Source organism: Embiotoca jacksoni, unplaced genomic scaffold (assembly GCF_022577435.1).
Source record: "Embiotoca jacksoni isolate LCO1_2020_lvr unplaced genomic scaffold, fEmbJac1.0.p SCAF_70, whole genome shotgun sequence".
In the NCBI taxonomy this organism is placed as follows: Eukaryota; Metazoa; Chordata; class Actinopteri; family Embiotocidae; genus Embiotoca; species Embiotoca jacksoni.
In genome coordinates this window covers 456,002-479,464 of record NW_027185426.1, presented here as the reverse complement: position 1 = coordinate 479,464, position 23,463 = coordinate 456,002, and the positions used below count along the sequence as shown (strand labels likewise).

At 43.8% G+C, this 23,463-nt stretch overlaps 2 protein-coding genes across 2 annotated transcripts; both read left to right on the top strand.

Moving 5' to 3' along the window:
* Window positions 1-551: 551 nt before the first annotated feature.
* sult6b1 (sulfotransferase family, cytosolic, 6b, member 1) lies at window positions 552-11,005 on the top strand. The gene is made up of 7 exons (XM_069177178.1): window positions 552-847; window positions 5,360-5,472; window positions 6,562-6,651; window positions 6,928-7,054; window positions 9,129-9,223; window positions 9,508-9,664; window positions 9,907-11,005. Exons 1-7 carry the CDS (start codon window positions 652-654, stop codon window positions 10,032-10,034), a joined length of 906 nt encoding a protein of 301 aa, XP_069033279.1. The 5' UTR covers window positions 552-651; the 3' UTR covers window positions 10,035-11,005.
* Window positions 11,006-11,602: 597 nt separating this feature from the next.
* znf365 (zinc finger protein 365) lies at window positions 11,603-21,623 on the top strand. Its single transcript, XM_069177162.1, is given in 8 exon segments — window positions 11,603-11,844; window positions 12,750-13,389; window positions 13,391-13,430; window positions 14,102-14,106; window positions 14,149-14,456; window positions 14,926-15,097; window positions 15,232-15,281; window positions 16,261-21,623. Coding segments are annotated over 8 exon segments (1,464 nt in total). The 5' UTR covers window positions 11,603-11,818; the 3' UTR covers window positions 16,484-21,623.
* The last annotated feature ends 1,840 nt before the right edge of the window (window positions 21,624-23,463 follow it).

Sequence of the window (23,463 nt, the reverse complement as noted above, 5' to 3'; positions counted from 1 at the left end):
ATCAGAAAATCGGATTCATGAGTCTTCGTGACAGTGAGTCTGGAAACAAATCTGACAGGTTGGAGGAGGGAAACAATAGGTTTCACAACTCTGTTACACAACAAAGGAAGTCACGCTGGAGGACGTAAAGAAACCAACAAATTCCTGCTCATCTTTTTGTGACATCTTCGACCTCATGAGGTCGTCGCTTTAAATCTCTTGTGCAGCTGAGCTGCACAACAAAACAAAAAAACTAAAGAAGAAGGAAGTCCTGACTGTGTGTGTGTGTGTGTGTGTGTGTGTGTGTGTGTGTGTGTGTGTGTGTGTGTGCCAGCATGTACCTTCCATCTGTTGCACATTGTAAAGGCATCTCCCATCAGTCACACTTGCACAAACCTACACACACACATACATTTCCCTGCATGTGTGTGTGTGTGTGTGTGTGTAGGAGGAGGCACCTCCTCTTCCTCCTCCTTTTACCAGTACTAGTACCCACACCCTCTGTGCCGGTCTGCCTCAGCTCCTCACTGCTGCCTGCTCAGTCTGAGGGCAGCAGCAGATGGAAGCTCAGCTGCACCGCTCCATCTCGCTCACTCTTCTCTGTGTCCTCCTGAAAGCTGCCCCCCTCCAACTCCCCTCCACCCCCCCTCGGACTCACCAGCCACCAGCAGGATGAACACCAACGCCGTCATCGCCAAGATGCAGTCCAGGATGCAGCTGGCGAAGGAGCTGAGTGACGAGGAGAAGCTGTACAGACACAAAGGGGTGCTGTACCCCTGCCTCCTGTGCCCCGAGGAGCACTTAACGGCTCTGGAGAACATCAGGGCCAGAGATGATGACATCATGCTGGTGGCGTATCCCAAATGTGGTGAGTAACAGACGCCAAGGAGAGGAACAGGAGAAAAGTTTTTCTGTTTGTGTTTTTTAAACTTAGGCCGTAGGATGCGGTGACCTCTGACCCCGTGTGTGATTCACTGAGGGGTAAAAAGCATCAGAGACTTTTGATGTTGATTATCTGCCATTTAAATCCCATCCAGTATTTATCTGCAGTGTGTTTGTTTTCAGTGTGTTTTCAGTGTTTTCAGTGTGTTTGCAGTGTTTTTGCAGTGTATTTACAGGGTGGGGAACCTTCAGCATGTCCGTGCCCACTGCCTCCTAATCTGTCGTCCTCTCTCTGAGCTTCGACCAGCCTTTTAACGGTTGTTCGTAACATTAATGATTGTAGCGCTGGTGAAAGTGAAGCCAGTTTTCTGACTATCTGTCCACACCTACAATGTAAATATGAAGCAAAGAAACACACAGGATATTATCAGCACGAGTTCCACATATTTTTGTACATGAACATTTGTGATTTCACCACAGACCTGAAACTGGAGCAGAGAAACATCAGATTTTGGGTCAAATCTTTGGGGAACAGAAAATCTTTAACATGTCTGCTTATAGCCAAATGTTCCTGAGCCCGTGCAGTGATTTCCACTACAGAATTGGGGCTGTTTGAGGGTCTTTGTTTGAGTGTCAAACAACAGACACCCATGAAATGCTTCCGAAAGTTCAACGTTTTGCCGACACTTAATTTAATTTTTCTTTGATTCATCTTTTCTTTCTGATGTCACACTGAACAAATTGCTTTTGTTCTGATTGATTTCCTTTTGGTTTGTTCCCAGTTTCCACTTGAGTTGATGATCTGTTGCACATCTGCGCTCCCCACAAACATCTGCACTAAATGCAGGAGAAAAGTAGTTTGGTGGAGGCAACATGCACACGAAAGACGAACCGCCAACAGCTCATTCATCTGAGTTCAGATTAATTTCCTTCCTTCCAGGCAGCAGCTTCTTTTCTCAAATTTAACTTTACAGCTGGTTAAAACGCTTCTTTGTTGGTGCATTCAAGGACCCTCAGACATCTGAGGTTTGAGAGTCAGCTGCTGAGAAGTGTTGCGTTCTTAATGTTTTAAAAGGTCCCTGACAAGAGGCCACAGAATAATGTGAAGGAGTCACACAATGACTCATGAGAAGACAATGGAAACGAGAAAAAAAAAAGATATAGATGTTTTAAGACTACGTTTCTTAATCTGTTCGGCCCAATGAAAGAATCTCAATTAAAACGACTGCAGATACGAGGTTGCGAAGAGACGTGGTTTTTGTTTTAGTGGGTCAGAAGGTGAAAAAAAATCTAATTAAAATGTTCCTATTAGATGATTTTTATCCCGTCAGCATTAACTGTCGGAGCAGGAAGTCGCGTGTCCTTGTTGTGTGGAAGCTGACCAATAATTCTACTTTCATGTGTGCGTTCACTTCCTGCCGATGACCTGCAATTAATCTTTGCTTTACCTAAAAAATGAAGTGCACATGGGCACTCTGGCTTCTGTATGTGTGAAACAAACAGCGTAAAATGTGTTGATTAGTGATTTAGATGCACTCACAGGTAGATTTGCTCAATTTTAGACAATCAGCTGCTGCACAGAGGCAAATATATTTCCAAAACTATTGTTTATCTATTTCTTAGAGAAGTTGACGTTCAAAAACATCAGACTGAATTCAAGCAGGAGGTGTTAAAGTCTTATTTTTTTTAAATAAATGCTGGTTGGAACAAGTATCAAACAGGACTGATGTCATCGTTGGTTTGTGAATGTTATAAAGCCTCCAGTTCAGATTCTGTCCGTTACCATCTTTGCTAGTTTGCAGGTCTTTTTGAATCTTCTTTTCTAATGAATGAGGGATTATTTTCAGATGGACCTCCAGAAAACTAATAAGAAGGAGTGACTTTAGCTAACAACACCGAGATAACTGATGGACACATTTTATTCACTTTGGATTTGATGAGAGAAGTTGAATGGGAGTCTATGGAGCCGGAGGCTTTTTGGAGCCGACCTCTAGTGGCACTCGCTGGTATTGCAGCTGAAGACACTTCTAATTTTTCAGACCTGGAAGCTATGAACACTTTTATAAACAGTCTGTGTGTTGGAACAGTTAAATGTCCTCCAACCCCCCGAGCGAGTGTGATTTATGTGGTGTTTAAAATCACCATGTAGCACCACACAAGGTGCTCACTCCCAACAGTGTGGTGTGCACAGGAAGCAAAGTGTGACATTCCTGCTGTTGCCGTGGTGCGTTCGAGGAATGTGACATGTGAAAAGTTTACTTTCCAAAAGGCTTTTTGCACGGCAGCTCGCTGAGAGAGATGGCACAAAGACAGACGAGTTAATCACCTCCGGAGGAATGTTAGATTACACCCATCGCACATCTCTCTGCATGGGGGCCAGCTTGGATTGAAGCCGCTCAGGAAGTTATTTTTCTTTTTTCTTTTTTTTTTAAACGTCCTTTGTTGATATTACACAAAGCGAATCAGCCACATAGTTCATCTCACTTCATCTCTATTCAAACACAAACAAGGCCCGAACAAACACAAAAAGAAAAGCACTGCCCGTTTTTATAAAAGGCAGTTTGGGAGTGACGGCACAACTAGGATTTAACAGCAACAGAAGAACGAGTCAGCAAAAATTAATTCATATATCAGATGTCAACAGAAACCGGAAAGTGTTGACTTCTGGATTAAAAAACAAGTCGGGGCTGTTTAAAGTCACGTCCACACGCAGTTTTTATAGGCAACCTGAAGTTTCTACATGCTCCCATTTTTAAACTCGACCATGTTTTTATCATGAATGTGTCCAACACTGAGCCTTGAAGCCAAACTGGTTGTCTGTGGTCAGCAGTGGTCAAGGTGGCTTTATGCTAATTAACCCAAACCGGGATCTTTTACTAACTGTAACCAAGTCGTTTTGGTGCGTAACCCTTCCTGAAGGAATGAGCTGTTTTATAAAACCATAATCTTGTTGTTTTTGGTATCTAACCGTAAAGTACACGGCACATTGTGCACCTGCGTGAGAGCTGAACGGCTTTTAAAAAAACGTCCGTATCTATCGCCATGGGAACGCTATTATCTGACGCCATGGGAATTACTCTGCAACAGTCCATTAATCATAAAGCCAGTAAAACAAACGAGAAAAAAAGAGCTGCAGGTTTTGAGCTTTCAAATGTAAATTGCTGTGCAGTGATTTAATCTGAACCGCCTGCTTTATAATCCCACTTCTGTGTTATTTAGGAGAAAGTAGAGTAAAGTTGCCTCCAGAAACTTCCCTGGACGGTGCGTGGTATCGTCGGCTCCCTCTTCCTTCCAGAGGTCGATAAACGTTTCTCAAAGTAGCTTCTCAGCCTCAGAGTCACTTGTTAACGTGTGAAAACTCAACGATAAAGCTCATTTAAACGGAGCACGGTGAGCGTTCGGCGGTTCAATACCAGAGCAGGTCTGAGCTGACACCGATAATGGCTTCCTGCCGTCCTGCTGATGTATGAAGGACAAAAAGGAAGATTAGCCCGACCTTCAACCCATCATGCTCGTAATATCCTGCTGCCCAGTCATATTTTTCACCTCACACTTTTCTGCATGTGTTCGATCACGTGACGGTGAAGCCGGTTTTCTTCTCATCTCTTCTTCAGCCAGGTGTCGTTTTCACGTGAGTTTCGATGGGATTACGAAGAAATGATGAAGCTCCATTTTAAACCTCTTTAGCTTCAGCTTGTGTTTTAAAGTCGACACAGAGAACAAAAAAAACAACATAGATTTGGTTTGTTTGAGAAACACGTTTATTAGAAATTAGCCGGAGAGAAAATCAATAAATCTGTTCGACATGCTTGGACACTGTTTCTGGAGTAATTTAAGAAAAAATATCTCTGAGGACATTTTGCAAATTTTTGTAAAAACATAAATGTTCCTTAGATTGATATCTGTTGTGTCTTTTTTAAAAACATTTAAATGTCTAATTTGCATCTTCGTTTTACTTAAATTAGTGATTCTCAACCAGGAAGACCTGAAGCCTGGTAGATAAACGCAGTGAAAGTTAGCGAAGAGTAATCAATAAAACGTTAAAATTATTCGCTAAAAGAATGGTTGAAATGGCTAAAAAATATTAAATGAACAGTGAAAACATTCAACTTCAAGCGACGCACAAACCGTGGAAATAATTTGCTGCGTAGAAAAGCAAACTTTTTTTTTCTGTTATTTGACAGATTTTTGCAAATAATATCTGAAAACAAAAACTCACAAATTCTAGCTAGAAACGTTTATTTGAAGGAATGATTGTTTTGTTTTAGACGCAGAGAGCAGCCAGACTAAAGAGATGCTGCAGCAGCTGCACACAGCGGACATCATCCTGCAGATCTGCTGAAGTGAAATTCACTTTACAAACACTGTCATTCTTTATTCAAGTAAAATATTAAATGTCGTGTGTTTGAACAACGCTTGACTCGTCCTCTGTGTGTGTGTGTGTGTGTGTGTGTGTGTGTGTGTGTGTGTGTGTGTGTGTGTGTGTGTGTGTGTGCAGGTTTTAACTGGATGGTGGGGGTGGTGAGGAAGATCATTGCCGAGGCCACAGGGGTGAAAACAGAATCCAGGATGCCTCCGCTGATGGAGTTTTTTGGACCGGACGTCTTAAAGGTACTCTCTGGATGTGTGTGTGTGTTCAGATAGTGTTTAAGCAGATGGACAGACAGAAAAAGAGTCTGCAGTTTCTGCCGAGTCACCAACATCATCTAACACAGATAACTCAGGAAATAATTTGGGCCAAACACATCCTAAACACATCCTCACTGGACAAAGTATAACGTACTGAAACTACGAGACCAAACTTAAAGGGCCAGGAACTGAAATGGTTCAAAACCTGCATGTGGATTCGCTCATTTTTAAGGTTTCTTCTGTTTCGAAGTAACTCAGTGATATTTTTTGGCACATCCAACTGTACGTAGGAAAATAAATCATTAATAGTTAATTCGGCTACTTCGGGACGAGTCTATAACGCTTGTCCGGGAGTCAATTTAATTTATACACAACAAAAGCTGACAATACACAAATCCCCCCCAAAAAACATCAATACACAGAATACAACATTTTTTAAATTTTTTTATAATACTTTTTCTTTTAATACACAGTATTTTGACCATTTTATAGCATCATAAAAACGACAATGTGTTTCATTTATGAAAATATTTTTTTAACTGGATCTACAAAATTAGAAGGGAAAGACTGTCAGCTTTGTATTTCAGGCTCTTTGCCAAAAAACTCACCTCTTTACATCATTCAAATCCCGTGGCGGTTAGACGGTGAGGTCATCAAGGAGTGGTGTGGATATTTTATTACACGTGTCGCCCTAAAAAGAAAAACCTAATGGTGTCTCTGAAGGGAGGCAGATCAGTTACTGTCATGTTCCTCGTCAGTGACCCTCCGGTGGAGGAACATTAACGACGGCCGTGAGTGATTTGTGGGCTGCTTCTCAATAAAAAGGTCAAAGTCTGACCTTGAAACGAAACTCGTGTCCATTTAAAAGATTTTTAACCCTGAAATATTTTGTCAGCAGCGTAAACCATCTGTGTTTGCTGGTCGCTCAAACAGAAACAGATGTGTGATCAGAAAACATATTTTTACTGTGCTCGAAATAACTGAGATATTAATTGGCACGGAGCAAAGTCCTTAAAAGAAGAGTTCGATCTTTTAGCTCCACATTTCGATGCTCTCCGTCTCTTCTTTCAGGTCTTGGATGAAGCTCCTTCTCCGAGGTTTCTGGGGACTCACCTTCACCCCGACAACATCCCAGCTTCCTTCTCCACTAAGAAAACTAAGGTAAGTTTCAAAAGTTCTGTAGAAAGGCTTTCGAAAAAAGGGCAATACTCTCCATAACTACAACCACAGACTGTAACGTCTTTACGTCACCTAACGTGCAATACTACTAAAGGCCACTAGGAGTCTCCAACAGACTCCCATTGAAAAAGCATCAAGTTCTCTCCTGAAATACACAGTCAGTAAATGTGTTCCCCAAGTCATTATGGTGTCATTAGATAAATTCCCTTCTTACGATCAGTATTAAATTTGTGAATTATTATTTTCTTTTGTACACAGATGCTGGTGATCTTCAGGAACCCCAAAGACACTCTGGTCTCCTTCTATCATTTCTGCAACAACACCCCGGTGCTCCCATCCGGACAGTCCTGGGAGTCCTTCTACTCCCAGTTCCTGAGCGGAGACGGTGAGCGAACGGCACAAAGTCACGTTATATCGACGCGATGAGACGGTCGACGAAATCCAAAGTCTGTCGGGACAAAATCTCAAAAACCTTCAGTGAAGTACAGTAGAAAAGTTCAGCCCCAATTTTGCAATCTTGGCATTTTGAAGCAGATTCAAGTTAAACATTATTTCTTTTATTGCAACAAAACGGGTGTATTTTGCAGGAACGAGCTCTTTAGGCAGAAGCTGTTTCGTTTCTGGGAAGGAAACGTTTTGGAGTGAAGGTTTTGTAACTCAAGGTGCCGCAATGAAACTGTTGTTCTACAATTTTCTCTCCAAAAACAACGTTTGCTGTGGCTTTTTAATTGTTTAGTGATATATGTTAATTTTGATGTTTTGTTTTTGAGAATAGGGTAGAATTAGTTTGTTACAGCATTATCTTGTTAAATTGAATTATGTGTTGATTGCAGTGAGAAAATATTATGATGTGATGTGATGATGTGAAACCAGAACAAAATTACACATTTTCGACACAAGGTCCAAATACAAGACGAGGCCAGATTCATAGTTAATCTTCTACTTTAGTGGTAAAAAAAAAAAATCAGCCAAATTGGCAATGAATCTAATAATGTAAAGCCAATAATGTGGAATAAACATGAGGTTTTGGGTGTTGTGGTTTCACATTCATGTTTAACACGTGCACAGAATTGTACATCAGTCAAAAGCTCAAGTGTTTCCATTCATATCGGTCAAAATCGAAATGTATTAAGATCTGAATACTGAAGATCGAGTACGACTGCAAGTCTTGAACATGACATTTGTGACGCAGAAAATGTAGTGCTGTCTGGAGACTCTCGGGTCGAGCCGCAACTCTCTGTCCTCTCCAGATTAAAGACCTTTTTTCTTTTCTTCTCCACGCTTCGACTTTATGATCCTGAGCGCTGCTGTGTTTATGGCCTCATAAAGGGATCGTACAGCTGACTCAGTGGGGTCACAGTGGAGATGTTGGACGGATCCAAGTGGGGAAAACCAGCCAACGTTGCCCCACTTGGTAACTTTACGACATCTAGACCGTCATAAAATGAGTTGAGATGCTGATCACGCCTCCTGCAGCTACCATTGGACCAATAACTGTTAATCTTGTGAAAGTGAAAACGGGATTATGTGAAAATACTTGAAAAAGTCCATGAAAGAAACTCGAACTATAAACTGGTGGATTTAAATCATGGTAAAAGATTTATTCGAGTTTGAACAGTGGCTCATTTGTTTGGTCATTATTTTCATTTTAAATAATGGCTGATTTAACCAATAAAAGCATCAGATGCTAAAATGGCTTTTAAAATGTTACAGGTGAAGCAGAAGATTGAGTGCCGTCAGTTAAGCCTGAGATTATTTATCTTTAATGAGAAAAAAATTAAATTTAACCATCCGAAAGTCTTCAGAAAAGTTCTATAACATATTTGTTCATAAGATTAAAAACCTACAAATCTCAACAACAAATTTAACTGTTTGAGTTTCCACTCTCTGCCTTAGTTTCACCTCTCAGCCCAAAAGGCTTCTTCAGAACAAATTCTAGACAAAAATAAATCTCCTTTATCTGTAGTCACGGTTTCAAAGACGATCAGATGTTTGCTTGTAAAAATGTTTCAAAAACTTTACATTTTCACATGACCGGCCGACTTTCACTACGCTTTGAAACTTTAAATCACGATGACTGCTCTGAGATTACAGGGCCGTAGGGAGGTTAAATTTATAGCTACCCAGCGAGCGTCGAGTACACGTCTCTGTGTGTGAGTGAGTTTGAGGCTGTCAACTCGGCTTGACCATAAAAATTCATTGCATTCACACAGATTACGCAGCAGCAGGCCATCTGTTCAAGCATGTGGAGGTTATTCTGTTTACTGCTCGTTGTGAGGAAAAAAAAGAAAAGACATGGAGGCTAAAAAAAGTTTTTTAAAGTCACTTCTGCTATTTCAGCAGCTTAACAACAGTTTTTTTTTTTTTATCCAAAATTCCCCCAGAACATGACATATTTTAATGTGGAGATCATCGAAGTAATGCTGACCTGGTGATTTGTGTGTTGTTTGTGTGTTCAGTTCCCTGGGGATCGTACTTCGATCACGCCTTGGCCTGGGAGAAGAGGCTGGACGACCCCAACGTCATGATTGTCACGTACGAAGAGCTAAAACAGGTAGATCACGCAACGATTCTTCAGCTGCTCCTCACGAAAAACGGTGACTGTACATGTTAAGCTTTTTTTATTTATTATTTCAGGTGACGTGAAATGTAAGTAAAACACCTGGTTATGTAGAATATTTGTCCACAACAAAAAAACTTGTGCCTATACGAAGGTGGATCGGAGAGTTCGGAGACTGCTCCTGTTTCGCGTGAACTGTGCGCAGATAAGCAAGAAACTTGGTGAATAAGTAGCCTGAGTTTCGTTGCCCGATCAAACTTCTGTTCCCTGTCCTGCAGGACCTGAGGGAGGGCGTCCGTCAGACCTCCAGCTTCTTGGGCTTCGACCTGACGGAGGCTCAGGTGCAGCAGATCGCGGAGGGGAGCACCTTCAACGCCATGAAGGAGAGCTCCGCCGACTCCCACGGCACCATGGCAAACGTCATCTTCAGGAAAGGTGAGCTTCAAATATCTTTTAAATCATTCTCTCTGACGCAGTATCCTTGGAAAGCCTTTAAGGATTTTTTTCAAATTTGGCAAAAAGGTTCCCATGGTAACAAGGAAATAACTGATTACATTTTTGGGGTCATAGTTCAAAGGTTAAGGTTTTTGTTACCTTACATAGATCCATGTTCGTGAACTGAATGTTCAAATGTTCTCGATACCTTTTCCATTATTTTACCTTTTGTTCCTGTGCAGGTGAGGTCGGAGACTGGAGGAACCATTTTACACCAGAACAGAGCCGAGAGATGGACGAGGCCTTCAACAAACATCTGGCGGGAACCAGGCTGGGAGCCAAACTCAACTACCAGCTACACTGTCAGTAGGAAGAGAGAGGACGGAGGAGGAGGAGGAGGAGGAGGAGGAAACGAAGGAAGAGACGAGGGGAAGCATGTAGAAGGAGAGCTTCTGGGTCTTTTTGCCCCGAACTGAGACACACAGGCATCTTTACGTGGTTTGGAGTTTAGCATCGAACCTTAAATATGTTTAACTGACAGACAAAACATGCCTGGCAGACTGAGTTCAGGGCCAAAAGGCCCAGACGTTACCGGCTCCGGGAAAACCAGACGGGATGGATGGAAGAAGGGCAACGGTGCATAATGGTTTTGCCTTTTTTAACTCCAATTTTGTTGCTGCACAAGTTATACAAAACACCAAAAGGAATAGTGTGATATTTCGGGACCGTAATATCGAAGAGTCGGGCTGTCGAGTCGAACCACCTGCAGCTTCAACTGTCTTTTAAATCTCCACCAGCAACTGACAAAGTGCTTTTTTCCAAAATGTGAAACTATTCCTTTAAACGATCACGTTTGGTTTCAGCTGCTGTTTGGTTTCTGACCGTGAGCGCCGGGGGAGTTAAATATCAGTGAATAAATTCAGGGTTCAAAACGGGACGCCGTGTTTTCTTCTTTACCTCAAAACAGACGGTTCTCTTCAGAGACTATTGTTTACACCTTTTATATCTGCCTAGTTCGACATGTGCAAGGACGTGTTCCTCGACTTCATCCAGCTTTACATTTCGCCAAACCAGCGGCCTTCAGATCGACCAGTTTACCTCTCTGGGTTTGACTTCCTGTCAGAACAACACGTTCAGCAGCGCTCGATGTAGCAGTTTTATTTACTGATGTTTAAAACCAAATTAAAACTCCTCGACAGGTGAAATCTCTTCTTATCTGCAGCTACCTGAAATCATTGTTGGGTTATTTTTTGAATACGCATAATCGCTGGTTGAGCTGTATATTATTACATGCAGCTGTAAAGGACCATGATGAAAAATAAAGGTCACTATGATCTCTAATTGTTTGACTCCATCTTTGTGCACACACTTTAAAACCAGATCTATTTTTATCACATTTAAAAGTGCTGTTACTTTCTTTATATCTCAAACAGACTAAATGAAAAAAAAAGTGATATGAAATGTGTAAATCTGGTTAAGAAATGGTTTTATGAGTCTTTTTAATTACTGTCTTGATTTACATAATTTCTCATTCATCATTTGACTACATCATAAAAATACTGAATTGTTTTCTTGCGTACAGAATTATTATACATTCAATTATTTTACATTCTGGATACGTTGAATAATTTGTTTTTTAATTATTTTAACGAAAAAAAAAAACTTCAACTCGTCCTTCACTGAGTGCAACGGGGGGGGGTCCAGACCGGAAGTGACGTCTCAAGTTAACTTCACGGGTTTAATTTTGAAAGGACTTAACCGGATGTTGCCGTGCATGCTAAGCTCGCCGCCGCCGCTCCTCCGCGCGTCTTCCCCTTGAATGAGTGACATCATGCGGGCTGCTGTCCGTCTCCATCTGCGACATGACCCCTCCGCACAGTGACGGACATCCCGCAGGTTCGGTCAAAGTCCGCCGTTGAGCCGCACGCGGTAAGAGCGCCGCCGCACGCGGTGAGCGCCGCCGCGCCGCGCCGCGCCGCGCCGCGCCCTCCTTCCTCCGTCATGATTATCAGCGGCTGTTTTCTGCTTTTTCGTGTGAGCTAAGCTGAGCTAGCTGGCTAGCCGTCAGGTGGAGCTAACGTCACCGGAGGTGCTGCGAGGAGGAACCGACCTGTTACGCAGAATTAAACGGAGCCTGAGGAGGGAAAATCTGGGATGGAACAAAAACCCGGTTCTGTTGGGTTCGTTTGTGTCCGCGGAATAAATCAACCTGCTTGTTTTGGTTTTACCTGCTCAGGTCCAGCTGCTGCCAGCCAGGCTGTCACGTGACACATTTTTAATGTTTAATATTATTCTGTGGTTACAGCAAAGTTTTTTACTGCTGAGATTGTACTCTGCTTCATGTTTTATTCTTCCTGAGGTCTGATGCTGTAAAATCACTGTACTGTATGAAGAGAGGACCTATTTAGTGTTTTTTTAATGTGTGTCGGTTATTATACCATTAATCAGCAGAAGTATTAATATGTCACTATTAAAGTACTGAAAGTTTGTCAGTATAAATGATGTACCCTAAAAATGCATTAAAAAATGGCCTCTCAGACAAATACTTACATTAAAATTAGGATTTGTAATCACAGTATTTTATATAAAACTACAACTAATAAATTGTTTTGTTATAGATTAAAAATAAAAGCAGAAAATGTCCTAAAAAAAACCATTTTGTCCAAATATTTAAGCTCTTTTCATCGTTTATATGAAAATATGTTGAATCGTAAAGAAACTGAAGCTGATAGTTAAATGTAGAGGAGTAAAAAAAATAAACAAACTCCACGCCGTGTTGGGTGTGTTACGTAAGTGGGCTAAATTATCACCTGCTGGTTTCACAAAGTGGAAACTGTCACAGTCCTGCCAACAAACAGCAGGCGGTCGGACGAAGTGAAGGAAGCTACGAGCCAGACGAGTGTTTATTTACCCTCCGTAGGTCCAAAATAATGTGTTTGAAATGCAGCCGCATCTGTTCGGTGGTGGGACAGGAACTTGTGTGGAACAAAAATACTGCACACTGACAAATAATCGCTTCTCCAACTTAGTTTTTGTGTGTTGGTTAATCGACTGGATATTTCCCCGTGTTTTGCTGTGTCTCCAGGTGTAGAGTGATGCAGCAGAAGCTGTGCTCCAGAGGTTCTGGTTCTTTCCTCCTGGAGAGGAACGGTCAGGCCTGCGGCGCCGCCGTCGGCGACTCCGTCACCTCCTGCGACCGCCCGTTCCGCTGCCCCCGCTGCGGCGAGCAGGAGCGTTTCCGCAGCCTGGCCTCGCTCCGGGCCCACCTGGAGTACCGCCACTCTTACCGCTCGCCGGACGTGGTCACCGGCGGCTTCAGCATCACCGGCAAACTCCCCGACCCGCTGACGGCGGCGATCCCCTGGCACGACATGAGCCTCCCGACCCGCAGGGGGCAGCAGAGCGCCGGCAGGCCGCCCCACGTGCGCTCACTCAGCGACAGCAGAGACAGCGGCTACCTTAACTCCTACGGCTCCGTGAGGAGGCGCACGCAGAGCGTCGGGGTCGGGACGCAGGCCGAGGAGGAGGAGGACGACGACGAAGAGGAGGAGGAAGAAGGGAGGACAGACGATGAAGATGCGGGAGAAGACGAGCAGGACGATGACAGTGAGGAGAGGGACGGAGGGAGAAATGAGGAACATCTCAAAATGTCCTGCAAAAAGTCCGACCACCACCACATGAACCAGCATCACTTCCTGTTCCTCCCTCCGGCCCCCCTCCGCCCCCCCCCCTCACCCAGATGGGGACCTGGACCTGGACCTGGTCGGTGTGTTCCACTTTACTGACTTTATAAGAGCTGATCAAACAGTTCAGAGAGTTCCTGAACGCATCTAACGGTTCCTGAACGCAGCGCGGTGATGCACCCGGAGCAGCAGGAAGCATTCAGAGTTCAACTTGCGTTAACGTGACCGCTGGTACGTGAACATCTGTGATGTCACCGTGGAAACCTGAAACTGGAGCAGAGAAACGTCAGATTTTGTGTAACATATTTGGAGAACCGGAAATCTTTTAACATGCCCGTGTTCCTGAGCCCATGCAGTGATTTCCACTACAGAATTGTAGTTTCAACACATTTTTCGCTTGCTTCCAGAGTTCGACCCCAAAATCTGATGTTTCTCGGAGCCGTTGGGCAGCGCTGCTTTAAAAACAGTCCCGACGCTGTAGTGGAAATCACTGCATGGGCTCAGGAACACTTTGCTGCAAACGGGTGTGTTGAAGACTTTCTGTTCCCCCAAAAATTTGCCCCAAAATCCGATGACCCTCAAAGACGTGCGGAACTGAGGTGCTGACGTTGAACTCTGAACACTTCCTCATGGAGGTCGTTGCTTCCTGCTGCTGCGTCTGCATCACCGCGCTGCGTTCAGGAACCTTCTGAACTTATCGAGTCATGTATCCAGAAGTGTTTTAGAGTGCGTGTTGACAGCATGTCCACTGCAGCCGAGGTTCAGTCTGCAGTAACGTGTCTCCTTCGCTGTCCTCCAGAGCAGAACTCGTACTCCGGTCTGGAGACGGCGGCGGCCTCGGCGGCGGTGCGCCGGCGGCTCGCCAGCATCCTGCGGGCGGCCGACAGCACCATGCAGCGCCGGCTGGCCAAGGTGAGCACGGAGCTGGCGCAGACCGACACGGAGCTGCTGTGCGAGCGCGCTCACTCGCAGCACCTGGCGCAGGAGAGGCAGGAAGTGGCGGACAGGGAGCGGTCGCTGAGCCGGCAGGTGGACGTGGCCGTCATGGTGATCGCCGCGCTGAGGGAGCAGCTCAACGCCTCGGAGAACGAGCTGGAGCGACGGGAGCGGTGAGCGCGGCCACGACACGACACTCCTGAAACATCTGGAAACATCTGGAGGTGGAAGGAAGCCTGCAGGCTACGTTACCTGCTCTGGTGGAACTGTTGCACTGTGGGTAATGTGGGCGCCGGGTTCTGACCGTGTGGAATAAAATCTACTATGACCGATAAATTAAATCTCCTTCCAGACTACTGGGTGTTTAATCACTGTTAGTGTCCACAGCAGCGGCTACATGGAGCCTCCCGCTGGCCCACAGGAATTCTGGGTAGTTTGGCGTCCTCCGGGACACCCTGACGGTCGATCGGCTCACGCAGGGATCAAACGGTGCAGAACCGTGCCGACTCAAAGCAGATCTATAAATACTGATTCAAATCAAAGCTGCAGACGTTTAAATGCTCCGTTTCAGTCTTGAATGTGGATGAAATCTCCCAGCTGAGATAGATTTTCAAACATCGGATCCTTTTGTTTCTCTCTCAGGGAGGTGATCACCATCCAGAACTTTCTGGAGGCGGCGGCCCGGCAGGAGACGTGCGGCAAAGTCCGAATCCAGCACTTCATCGAGAACCTGCTGAGACGCATCGCTCTGGCCGAGAGGCTGGTGGAGTACTACCAGGTGAACGGCAGCCCCCCGCGGTGCAACCACTACAAGGTACACACACACACACACACACAGGAAGTGGAAGTACTGGATTGATACTTTACATTTTCATTTCATTTCTATATTTCAGTGTTTTGTATTATTTTGCATTTATTTCTGACCTTTGACCTTGTTTGCGTCCTCAGCAGCACCATCAACAAACTGATAACAGCCCGCACAGAATCACTAAAAGCAGGTGAGTAACAGATATTTAGGATTTATCACATGTGCCGTGTTGAATAAGTACAGGTAGTTAGAGGTGGTTAGAGGTGGTTAGAGGTAGTTAGAGGTAGTTAGAGGTAGTTAGAGGTGGTTAGAGGTAGTTGGAGGTGGTTAGAGGTAGTTAGAGGTGGTTAGAGGTAGTTGGAGGTAGTTAGAGGTAGTTAGAGGTAGTTGGAGGTGGTTAGAGGTAGTTAGAGGTAGTTAGAGGTGGTTAGAGGTAGTTGGAGGTGGTTAGAGGTGGTTAGAGGAAGTTAGAGGTGGTTAGAGGTAGTTAGAGGTAGTTAGAGGTGGTTAGTGGTAGTTAGAGGTGGTTAGAGGTAGTTAGAGGTGGTTAAAGGTAGTTAGAGGTGGTTAGAGGTGGTTAGTGGTAGTTAGAGGTGGTTAGAGGTAGTTAGAGGTAGTTAGAGGTGGTTAAAGGTGACCGTGTGTCTGCTGAATCATTCAGGAGGACTATCGTGTTGTCCTTCAGATTTCTGTGTTGTTGTCGTCATGTTTAATTCATTGTTGAACATGTGACTCAGTTCCTGGTGTGAGATTACCGACCTCTGTGTGAGCTGCTGGAAGTGAGTGTGGTCTTTTGTTATGAGGGGTACACCTGTGAAGATTCATCCAGTCCTGCCCTCCAGGGCTTTAAATTAACTTAGTGACTTAGTTTGTGTTTTTACTTGATGGCTGACAGTCAAGAGGTGACGTGAGGGCCAAGAGAAGAGGGGAATAACCTAGAAACTGGACCAAACTGGGGCAGCGCTGGTTTATATTCAGCCCACCCAGAGGCTGGTTTGAAAGTGGTTTGTAGGGGAGGTTTAACTATTTCACAGCTACATTTACGTAGATAGACTCATGGCCAGTTAAGGATCTGCAGCTTTCAGGTCTTCAGTGCCGATTGATGGTGGTTGTCATAGCAACATCCTCGACTCGTGTTCATCAGTTCATGTTTTACATTTCATTTCCAGGTCGGCGGGAGGTCACCTGTCTTCGTCCGGTCTCGCCGACAACAGAAACCAGTCCTCCTCCCAGTTCCTCGGCGGCCGGCCTCCGCCCTCCAAACCGGGCGGGGACCGGGAGCGGGAGTACCGGGAGCGCCTGGCCCAGTCGTCCAGGCTGTTCTGCCGGCCCGAACACAGAGACGACATCTGGAACCACCAGCGCCGCCGGTCCACAGGGTACGAGGCCTAGAGCTGCAGGGAGAGACCGGGGAGAGGGGGTGTCAGGACCGGGACCGGGGTGTCGAGACCGGGACCGGGTGTCGGGGGGGGAGGGGCAAAACTTCACCCCAGTGAGTTAAGCTATGGAAACGTACTGCATCAGGCTTCTGCAATAATTCTTACACTTTAATCCAGTAGATGAAAGAAGTCCGAAATTTTTCCTGCATCATGAAGCAATAACAAATATTACTGCACGACCACACTGGTGTCTCACTGTATTCAAGTATTTAAATTACCAACACTGTGCTGTATCTGGTACTTTTCCATAGATTATTACACTGTAGTAACTGTAACTCTGGTTATAATCCGGTGGGATGAATGTGTGGGTGAAGCTTCAGTGTTCAAACATAGAGCTGAACAGCTTCCTGTCTCTTCAGATCATAATATTCAGTGCAGTGTGATGCTGTATGTGGTCGTACGTCCTGAATCCTCTCCTCTTGTGTTTTAGAGAAACTTCAGGTAAAAAAAAAAAAAGTGCTTTTGTAGTCGTCTGCTAATCTAAGATTTAGTTACGGTCGAGTGGGCACCTCTCCTCCGGTCAGACCTTCGCATCCCGGCCCGGTTCCTCCGAAAACCTCCCGATCGAAGCCAAACGGTAGCAGTCGAATCCTCGCCTTCGTTCATTAGGGTAGTTACCCGTTGGATAAACCTTTCCAGTCATAACTCAAAAACACAACTGCAACCAAGCTTTTCATTTCTCCACAAATGAAGGGATGCACAAGAGAGGTGCTTCGTTTGGAGAGAGTTTGGACGGCCTCCGTCCTTCTTTTTTTGGGCTTTCCCCGAGTGGTCTCCCGCTCACGGTTCGGCTCCTTTCTTTCCGACCTTCAACCGTTGGTCCTGAGTTCTGGGCAGCGAACCGAAAACGGAGATCGGCCGTCCGATCAGGATCCTCCGGAGCGCCTCGAACCAGGAAGACTTGCTGGGCGAAGGGAAGTCTTTGGTTGAACAACTCCGGATAAGAGACAGCAGATCGAGGATTGTTGAAATCTTGTCGTGTTTTTTTTTTTTTAACCCTTTCCAAAACCAAAAGCAGAGGATTAAACCATGTTTTCAAACCGTGAATGTTAACCAGCCAAACAGCTCAGTGATTTACTGACGGGACGAAGGAGTGTTTGTGTCCATTAGTTTGTGGAGGTTCTGGTCCTGGATGCTGTCCGGGTTTAGGAGAACATTAGTAGCTCTGTCCTTTCCCACGATAGTTCCCCGAACAAACTGGTTTGTCACGACCTCTTTTTTTTTTCTTTTAATTTTGGCAAATATGTAAACAGAGCAGGCAAACAGGGTCATTTTAAAATGAAAGGTTCGGGTTCGAGTCCCTCCAGAATCACAGATGGGTCATTTTCCACCAACGTTTTTCTCGTTGTATTCGGGTTCCTCTTCTATTAGAAATCTGCTCAGTTAGACAGTTTGAACAAACTGTTTTCATTGTAATTGTTTTCGAATGTGTCCTCATTCATAAAACACATCGTCATGACTTTTGTGGGTTTTCGGTATCCGAGCTCCATCGATAGGTGAAACGAAGCCCTTCAGACGGCTGCGTGACGACACCCAACCGAAGCCTGACTTCAGTCCGACTGTCCTGCTGCCTCGACGGCTCACTAGCTCGCCAAAATAGGGATTAATCCGCCGCTGAAAATAGTCCCCAACAAATGCACAGTTTATATAGAAAATACATATTTGTTGAGCTGACGGAGGAACTAGAAAACGAACGATGACGGATTTGTTGACATTACAAAAAAAAAAAAGAAAGAAATAACTACAGACTTGTTTTTTTTGTCCTCCGAATGAAACCAGCCACGTCCACGCGGGAGCAGTTTGGCCCGAGTCCAGAGGACGCCACGCACTTAACGAATGTACTCCGAGTTAACGTTTAGCTCACACCGGAGAGACGCCGAGCTTCAGGGCCTCGCCGGCCTCCGACCCGCCGGCGCTCACAGAAACGGTGGAGATCCTCCCATCGCAGAAACGAATGACGTCGCATCAGCGCTCTCATCCAAAGTGACTTACAGTGCCGTGAATGCATTCAGTCTATCTGCAGTATACTAGACGCCCCCCCCCCCCCCACACACACACACACACACACACACACACACACACACACACACACACACACACCACCATTCTCTCTCCGCATCGTTCTGTACGATCTGTTTACATTTTTGCACTCATCCAATGAAAAGAATGTAAATATAAAAGACGGTATTCGGTGTAAAATGTATCTTCGTTGTCGTCGGTTACGTTTTTTTCTCGACGGTGTTAATGGATATTTTATATACGAAGCTATTACGTGTCGTCAAGTGGAAGTAGTAGTCCGACCGTTAACTTTAACTGGGCAGAACGTTTATCTGCTGCACAAACACACCAATCACTTTTTATGTTTTCTACACGGTGTCTGCAGGTCCTGGAAAGTCTTCAGAAACTTCTCTTTGAATGAAATGAACATTTTTCGAAATCCTGAACGCACATGAAGGAAGATTTCCCCGCTGAGTCGTTACAGCATGCAGTTTTCTCGTATTTTCTAGTTTCTTATCGGCTTTAATAAGAAGGTCCGAAAACATCTCAGATCTTCGTGAGTTTAGTTTGCAGGCGTCACTTTTAAAGACCTGACCAGCATTTGTGTCGATCACGATTTGTTTAGAATATTTTTACTGTATTTTTTTTCCCCCGTCTGTTTAATGAACTTCAGATTGAAATGTAGAATGTTTGTTTTTAGGGTCTAATGGCTTCATGGATCCTAAAAGTCGGAGGGTAAACTTGAGTTTCAGCTGCTTCTCACCACATTTAAAAAAAGAAAAAACCTGAGATCAGTTTGGACACATGAAGTTTCCCAGAGATTCAAGACGGCTGCTGTTGATTAAATAACGTATTTCTATTCGCAATATACGCCAGGTTGATGCATCAACAGGGTAAATTAGTTAGATTTTTGGGGGTTTCAGGCCAAATTGAAAACTATGACATAAAACGGTTGATGATTTGAATGTAAAGTTCAAGTTTAGAGTGAGAAATGTGAGGAAAAAAATATACTCCAAGGAAATTTATTTTGACATATTTGAAGACAACCAGAAGGTTTTAAATCATTTATTGAAAGAAAAACATCAACAGATTTGTTTGTCTTCTGTGGAAAAGTAACTACAACTAATTTCGACCTTTTTTGTCAGAAATCATTTCTTTCAGGCGTTTTTGCAAAATCGTCCGCCATCTCTCACACCAGCTCGCTCTCAAAATGACTTCCTTCCTTCTGAGTTTTTTTTTTTTCACATTTCACATCGAGGATTCAGATCTGGGCCGTTGAAGAACTCTCCATCTGTTCGGTGCTCAGTAACGTAACGAGCAGCAGGAAGCAACGACCTTCGTGAGGAAGTATTCAGAGTCGTCTCTTGATCAACTTAATCACCGAGTTCCTCACGTTAACGTGACCGCTGGTACGTGTCGGTCTTGTTTCACGTCCTGTCCTTTGCATGGTTGTTGGCCCTGCCCCCTGATTAGTTTCACCTGTCCCTCATGGTCGGTGTGCTCTTCTTCTTCCCTCTTTGTCAGTTTGTTTCAGTTTGTCGCTGCGTCTTTTGAAACCCAGAGAAACACAAATGCACCTGAACTGTGTCGCCATGGCAACTGGGTTCTCCAAACATGACAACACACCCGCTCACAGCGTGTTGAGAACGGCCGAAAAACGTGTTGAAGCTAGTACTCTGTAGTGGAAATCACTGCATGGGCTCAGGAACACTTGGCTGGAAGCCGGTGGATTGGAAGATTTCCAGTTCCCAAAAAGTTTGACCCTAAAATCAGATGTTTCGCTGCTCCAATTTCAGGTCCCCGGTGAAATCACAAATGTTCACGCACCAGCGGTCACGTTAACGTGATGTCGATCAAGAGACGAAACTCTGAATGCTTCCCCATGAAGGTCGTTGCTTCCTGCTGCTCCGCCTGCAGCACTGCGCTGCGTTCAACTCGTGAAAGCCCTGATGTTGGTGCCAAATATGAGTCTGCTAACGCCAAAAAAAAAGAAAGTTAAATTCAAGTTGTGTTTTTTTTTTTTTAATTTTTTTTTTTTTTTTTTAATGCAAACAGCAGCACATCTGGAAGTTGGTCTGTGGCGGGTTGGAAGGTGGTGGACGATGCATGAAGCAGCACTACGACAACAACTACATACGCTGCTCGTGTTACTGTGGCAGCATGCGTCATATGTAGCAAAAAGAAAAGCACTTATAAAATACTGTTATCTTGTACTATGTGGACTTTTGTAGCAGAGCGAGGTCTATTTTAACGTGTTTGAGTTGCACTAAACCAACCGAGGGGGACTTGTATACCGGACAATCAGCTGGGTTCATGCACACGTTGGGAAAACAAAAGTTTTGGCGAGAAGAAAAACCGAAGACATATTGGAACTGGAGTTGACGTTAGTTTGATTACGACACCACTTCCTACCTTTTCCTCGCCATGACTCGGTAGAGAAGAAGCTTGTGTTGTTGTTTTTTCGCGGCCACGTTCGTTGGTTTGGTAAATCTTTGAGTTCATGGCGTTCGTCTGTAGGGATTTCGTTTGCAGAAGTAATCTCTAGTTTTGTGCCTTCAACTCTGTAGTCTGTAAAAAGAAATACAAAAAAACACTGTGCAAAATGCAATACTGTGAAGAAGTGGAAGACTTTTCCTGCTGAGATTAAAGACGAGACATGACACCAAGGCTATATTTGTTTTTGATTTAGATTTTTTTTTATGAAAGAGGACACCGTTTTCTCTCTAAAGTTCATTCCACTTGGTGTCTGCGGGTCCTGAAAAGTCTGAAACAAAAAATGTGGGTTTTGAAAGGTAATAAAAAGTGTTTAATTTCAACATAATTTCCGCCCTGCCGTGGGGATGGACGTTAATTTGAATGTTTTCATATGTGCTCTCTGTAAAATTCTCCAGTACTGTTATGGATGTCATTTTTTTTTACTTTGTTATTGCATCCATGCGTCTCCTGCTGCATCCAGGTCATGTTTAAGGATTCATCTAATGGTAGAACTGGGGGTTATTATGTACTTCCCCGCTGTTTTGCAGTATGGTGAGTATTAAATTTCATTCTACGTGGTATTAAAATGTCTTTAAAAGTATTAAATCTAACTTTGTGAACCTGCAAGACTCCTGTTCAACTTTATTATGACTTTTTTTCTTTTTGTGTCCATCATTATTTAGTCCAAAAGAAATCGCAACAAAAATATGTTCATCCAGATTATCGCAAACATTTTTCTCAAGTCAAATTTTAACAATTCAGGTTTCTTTCAACCTTCCGTAGATTATTATTAAAATAAGTTGGTAAGATATCTGCTCCAGGTGGCCAATTTCTGTATCAAAACATTAAAATGTATTTATGTCAAAAATACTTTTTTTTTTAAACTGCAGGCAGTTCTTGTTTTTTTTCCTCAAAATACTCAGTTTAAAATAAAGAGATCCTTTAAAGAGAGAAGGGGGGAAATGAAAGGGAAAAAATTTATTCAAGATACTTTCATTTACTTAATTTTAGGTCAGTTATCTGTGTATATTCATGAATATCATTTTTGGTTAGTTTTTCACGTCCTATATTTTATATTGAAGGGTAATATTGGGACTAAAGTGTCTTTCTTTATCTCACTTTCAACCTGAATGTGCACAACTTTGTTCCAGGTAAAAAAAACTAAACTGAATCCTAAAGATTTGCCTCAATAACCGCAACATGAAAAACCCATTTGTATAGTTTTGCAGTACCCCCACGTGGCCATTTGGGGTCACTGAACAGAATCACTCCACTTCCTCTGCAGTGATTATTTCCAATATTTCCCAGAATGTCTTTCCTTTTTAACTAAATCTGAATAAAGGTTTGAGTAAAATCACAAACTAAATATTATGTAAAAACAGCTGATAATAAGGCAGATTAACAGAGTTTCTGCAGGCACAAACAGACCTCGAAAGAATTTTAAAAGTTTTAAATTGAATTTACAAAGGTCCTAAATAGTTTTCTCTTTTGCTAGTGAGACATATAATTCTTTTGTATTTGGTTATAGACACCTGATAACTTCAAGTGACTGAATGCTGCACAAGAACTATTAAATAGTCACGAGGAAGGTTAATAAATCATCATCAATCTGAGTGAAAACTAAAATCAATTGATTGTTATTTTTTAAACTGGTTAATCCATCAATAAATTGTATGTGTCAATTAGCGGCTCCCCAACGTGCAGCACGTGAGGGTCAGCATATTCCCCCTTGCGGTTTTAATTTTTTAATTGAGTTTTGTGGATTTAATATCTCTGGAAACTGCAGGTACGATGACGTCACGACCAGCTGCTGCAGGCACGACGTCACGACCAGCTGCTGCAGGTACGATGACGTCACGACCAGCTGCTGCAGGTACGATGACGTCACGACCAGCTGCTGCAGGCACGATGACGTCACATGTTTATTTACATGTTTATTTACGTGATGTAGGGGTTCATATGCGTATAGAGCAGGGAAGTATGATCCCATCTTTAGTGGTCGCTGGAGGATCATGATAATCCCAGATGTGACTGGAAAACTCTGCTCTTTTTTTAACCTTACTTCCACATATTTTAATAATTATTTTGCATCATTTCCTTTTTATCCATTTTCGGATCTTTATCTTTCAGTGTTTACTTCGGTGCTGGTTGGTTTTCTGCTGCTGCTGCTGCACTTTGCATGCTGGGAACTGGAAGCCGTGTAGCTCCACATACAGTACTCAGGTCAAGCTGGAAGAAACGGGGTTAGCCGCAGCTCATTCTTGCCTCAGGGGCCCCTTAGCGGGTTCATGTGGCCATGCTTGTGTGTGAGAACATGTGGAAGTCATCACCATGACAACAGGTTTTTTTTTTTTTACTTCCTGGTGACCATTTCTCAAAGTCCAAACTCTCCAAAGAGCCAGAGGGGAAACACAGAAACATGTTGACGTGGTGAAACTGTCGATGCGTCCGTCTCCCTCT